Source organism: Opisthorchis viverrini (assembly GCF_000715545.1).
Source record: "Opisthorchis viverrini unplaced genomic scaffold opera_v5_155, whole genome shotgun sequence".
Classification (NCBI taxonomy): domain Eukaryota; kingdom Metazoa; phylum Platyhelminthes; class Trematoda; order Opisthorchiida; family Opisthorchiidae; genus Opisthorchis; species Opisthorchis viverrini.
In genome coordinates, this window is record NW_008751811.1 from 329,369 (window position 1) to 334,352 (window position 4,984).

Genomic DNA, 4,984 nt, shown 5'->3' on the forward strand with positions numbered 1-4,984 from the left:
AATCCAACCAGGCTATCTACTGTATATTCAAAGACTCGAATAAACAATTAGCGACAGATTGTTGAATGAGAAAATGTAGAATGGAACACCAAAGGGTGTTATATTATACCGCCATTTTACCCCTTCACTCTTTTACAGTAAATTGGACTTTCAATTAAGAATTTGCCGAAATATCCTGGAAAATGTCAACAAAAAGAGACTTGAGTGCGTAGGATATCTCCGTAAAAACAGAGATTGCTGATTACGCCATAAAACTTTGTCATCATGAAGACACTCAGTGTTGGGCGAACATAAAAATAAAAAATGCATGCTGAACTAACGTCAGATTCTATCAATCATCTGAGGTTGTTGGTTTTGTCAAAAACTGATAGGCCGTAGCCGAAAACTTCAAACAAGGAAACCTTTCAGGTTATTTTAATCCATTTACTACACTCAAAAGGACTACTTATATTTTTCATTGGGTGACAACTGCTTCCACTTTTTGAACTCTCTGTACTCGTAGAACAGAGCTGCTTATTACCTTGCTCTCCGAAAAGCTGACAAGTGATTCTCGAAAAAGTTTGGTAACAATCGGCAGATTTATTGCTGGGCAACGTTCGCTTCTGACAAAAATGCTTCGTTAGGTCAAGCGACTTGGTTACGAGGTTGGTCGAGGTTTAAAGTGGAAGGAGAACCAATCAGTTAAGTAGGGCTGAATCTCTGCTAGGTGTCGACCGAGGAGTTCTGTGTGTTAGAGTGTGTGTGTGTGTTAGAGTGTGGGAAGGTCTACATGGGTTTGGGTCCGGTCTATGGTCTAGTTCTTCTGGTTCGGTTCACGTGATGATTCCTCTTTATCGTCGTTTGGACTTCCCATCCGTCTGTGTGGATAAGCTATGATAGTTGTGTAAGGTTGATTCAAATGAACTATGGTCGGGTTGGGATTTCCAACCCCTGCTTTTGTTACGTGGATTGATAACCACACACAGTCACGTGTCAACTCGGCTTATCTAAGACCGCTTTCCATAGGCTCGTTAACTGGCCCTCGATTCTGTTCACGCTGTGATTCTTGGTGATTTTCACCGCCTCCGCTATCAAACGCTGGGGTGTGAATCGTAGTTCCAGGTCCGAAAACTTCCACATTCTCCAGATATATTCTAAGGCGTGTCTGAGTTATGAAACACCATCGCTGATCTTTGACCAGCGTTTGCTATTCCTCCGCATTCCTTGGTGGTTTCTTTATCCTCCTGTCATGCTCACCAATTCTGGTGTGCAGCAAAAAATACTTCGTTTTCTCTGTATTTCTAATGGTATATCCTACAAAGAAATGTAAAACCATATCAGTACGACTAGAACAAACTTGGGTATGGATAAGGTGAGTTATATAATGGGGCTGAGTTAATGCACCCCAATGACAAAAGGTGCTCTATACTGGAGGGGAATATTTAAGGTAGCATGTCCTCCTTAGACAGGTAGCACTGGTGATTTTATAGTACGAGTAGATTACGTGGAAATTTTCCGCAGGTGGCGTAGAGGAATCGAACTGTGGAATTTAAATCACATTGTTACTCATGTGTTATAATCAATCCCTTAGTCAAGCCAGGCCACCCGTATTGCAGTCCACAATCCTGTTCCCTTCCACTTGTGTTCTGACAGTGCATTCATTCTGAATACTGACAACCAATTTTTAGCCACGGGACCAAGAATAAGTCGCGGAGAAGGTCTGTCAAACTGCAAAAGCCACGGGACCAAGAATAAGTCGCGGAGAGGGTCTGCCAAACCGCAACCAAGCAATATCTCAAATATAAACTCCGTAAGAAATTGTTTTAGGAACTGCCTGGTCACTTGACTACCTCAACAATAAAGCACTGGGTCGCACCGGTCAGACTAGCAGAATCTATTATCACAACCACAGTCTGAAAAGGAAATGAAATGCGGACGTGAAAATCTACTTCGTAATAACATATGTCCTTTCCCAATTTTATTCAACACAACAGATTAATTAATTCTAACTTCGTCCAGGCTTCACATTATTTTTGCTGTTGAATTGCTTTATACCTAACCTTTTGTAAAAGATTAATCTATTCTCACTGAGTAGACTGCATATTGATAAGGAAGTTTCCTCTCTACCACCAGTCTCAACAAAATTTTACGTGGTTTTCTCAATAGATCCTTATCTGCCAGCAACGCCTGGTTATGATCGTCTGCCCAATAAACTTTAAACTAAATTTCTCTTGAATACGCACAAAATGCGTGCCACCATGCAGACCAAGTTCTGATTTTCTTGCACTTTTCCGATAGACCATCAAACAGCCTATGCATATTGATGAGCAGAGTGCTGTTTTATGCATTCAGCAACGTGTATGCACACAAGAAAATAGAAGCCGAAAACAGATGCACAAAACAGTATAATGTATTCGAATTTGCATACGACTATTGTCGTTGACATATAGCGTAGCATGCTACTCGACTGATATATTCCATGAACTTGACCTGCTGTCGCAAGCGTACGCGCAAAACCAAATGGACTTCTAGAACTGTTTTTACGCCCTATTCTGCAGATTTCCAAATGTGCTCGAAACCAGCCAACACCATAAAGGTTTCGATTTACAGCCCAAAGAGACCAATGCCAATGGGGCTTGATGGACCTTGCGATACATCCTTTAGCAACTGATTTCTGTGTCACTCCATTATTTTCTCATTTACTGCTTGAAGTTCTGCTTGCTATACCTAAGAATTAAAAGAACATTTTCTGCGGTGTGAATGCTATCTAATGAGTTTCAAAATGGGTGGTACTTGAGATGATTACTGCGGATTAGTTGTAAGAACCAAATGGAATCCCACTTCATGTATCAATCATTTTAACCTGGCTGTATAGAAAGCCAGTTCATTAAAACCACATTTTTTAAAAATTGAAAATGGACGGAAAGACTCTCAGTCGCGTTTCTATCCACACCATTTTGCGACTACTTCGCTTCGAAGGAAGGAACGACTACAAGCTTTGTTGTTTCCAAATAAGACAATGCTGATGCAAACAGCCGACATCATTAAGCGATGAAGGTGGAATAACAGTATTATACTGAATTGCACAAGTGCATGGGTGCGTTCCGATCGTAACGCAGCCATCCGGTTACGATCAGAAACACTAACCAACGTAATCCATGCAGCCAAATGCGAGAAGTGCAGGAATGAAGCTCAGTGACCCGAAACTATCATGCTGTTCTGGAGGCACTGAGCTGCTCTCTCTGGAAAATATAGTCGCATCCTTTTACCAAATGACGAGTGAATTTGAATATAATGGATTGCATGGGGATCAGATTGAGTATAATCCAACGTATTACACATTCAGCCTTCGAGACACTTGAGTTAATTAACCTTTATTTATAGGCGCATGGCGTTCGCTAACATATACGACGTCATCCGACTGCCATGCGTGCTGCTAAATGAAAAGCGGACGACCGGTCATCAGCGCTTATTCAAAATTGTGCTAGGCCTAAACTTACAGGAGCATATTAGAGAAAATTCCAGTGTGTTACTTTTGGACGAAGGCTGAAGATTTTGCTTTATGGTAGCATGCACAAAAAGTAAGTCAGTTTGACGTTAATTCAGCTTATGTCTGACAGTGGTATGCTTGTGTGTGCTTAGAAATCCTGGACATGTTTTATCTATTGTTGATAGTCTGTATGACAAGCCAGTAAATAAAAACCCGTCCTACTCCATGACACGATGGTTTGTAAGCTAAATGCTTGACCACCACGTCTTACTGATAAGATTCAGCAGCACGCTGAACACTCATTAGTAGTTTTCTGAAACATTGTTTTGTCCCAAGACACTACGGATTAAAATCTAGGTGATCTTAAATAGCCCATTTTGTCCTAATTTTATGTGAATGAGCAAACTCCAGTGTTCGTCTGCCTTTAGGCTACGCTAGTATCGATTTTGATTTTGATCTACATTAAATGTAGATTGTTTTCGGGTCAATGTTAAGCTACTCAAAATGAAGGGCTTTCAAAATAATTTGGACGTAAATTAAGCTAAACAGCATTTGATACTTAGAAATAGTTTTCCAATTTGTGACCCTAAAGCACTTTTAAAACTCTGTTTTTCGAAGTCCATTGTTTTCTTTTTAGCCTTTGTTTCTTTAATCACTGAAGTTGAATGGAAAGGCGTTTGTAACAGCAACATATTTATTAGGGGATGATTTGAGTTCAGAGGTTACCGGATTCCTATGCTAAACTTCCGTGAAAATTTGTGTATCATAATATATAAGTGATTCCATTAATTACATTTCTTTTTTAGGCCCATGTCTGCCTCTTACAGAGCCTTCATTTGCATCCTTCTTGCGTCAGTTATGTTATGCTCGACGTCCAATGCACATGGAAGAGCATATGGCGAAAGCCCTGAGGAAGAATTCCCTGACGATTTTGAATTCTCTGACGATACTCGTCCCTCAATGGGTCAGTACAAACGCGCGCAGTTTCTCAGACTCGGGAAACGACCTCACTATATGATGCCCTCACGGCGTGCGAGTTTTCTACGGCTGGGGAAATAAATAAGCCAAAGTATGTAATCCATAGTTGACCATTTGTATTTCGAATCATTTGCCACTTAGTACATGTTGCCTGGTTTGACTTTAACTCTGCCGAACAGCTGGTACGTCTTCGTGTCCAAGAAACATATTTGTCAATTCAGTCTGTACAAATTATATACAAACCTCAAACACAGATTTGCAAACACAGACCAACCCACGGTTAAATATTCCATTTAGTGCTACGTTAGCCCAACGTTACGTAGATGTTAAGTCCTACTACTAAAGCGTCAAGCAGACATCAGATAAAAGCCTGGGTAAAAACTCATTAAACAAAAGCTTTCAGGTGCTTTCCCCTACCTTCTCATGTGACAGCTTTAGTGGCGCTCAGTCGTTGCTGAAAAAATTGGTTTTCACTTGTCTCGTTATATAGATGGTTCCGCCCTGTTAACCCGGTTTGACTTAAACTGGTTTCCCGTA

The 4,984-nt window shown here is 40.7% G+C and overlaps 2 protein-coding genes across 2 annotated transcripts in view; one reads left to right on the plus strand and one right to left on the minus strand.

The window, feature by feature from the left end:
* The window catches only part of T265_07005 (hypothetical protein), a gene marked incomplete at both ends in the record, with an annotated part of 14,589 nt that extends 13,470 nt beyond the window's left edge, over nt 1-1,119 (minus strand). Inside the window, 2 exons of the mRNA XM_009172426.1 lie at nt 817-930; nt 978-1,119. Of these exons, the coding sequence (XP_009170690.1) occupies nt 817-930; nt 978-1,119 (256 nt within the window). The remainder of the gene's footprint in view (nt 1-816; nt 931-977) is intronic.
* T265_07004 (hypothetical protein) overlaps nt 1-4,984 on the plus strand; it is a gene marked incomplete at both ends in the record, with an annotated part of 83,805 nt that overhangs the window by 56,233 nt on the left and 22,588 nt on the right. The window contains one exon of the mRNA XM_009172425.1: nt 4,276-4,433. Within this exon, the coding sequence (XP_009170689.1) occupies nt 4,276-4,433 (158 nt within the window). The remainder of the gene's footprint in view (nt 1-4,275; nt 4,434-4,984) is intronic.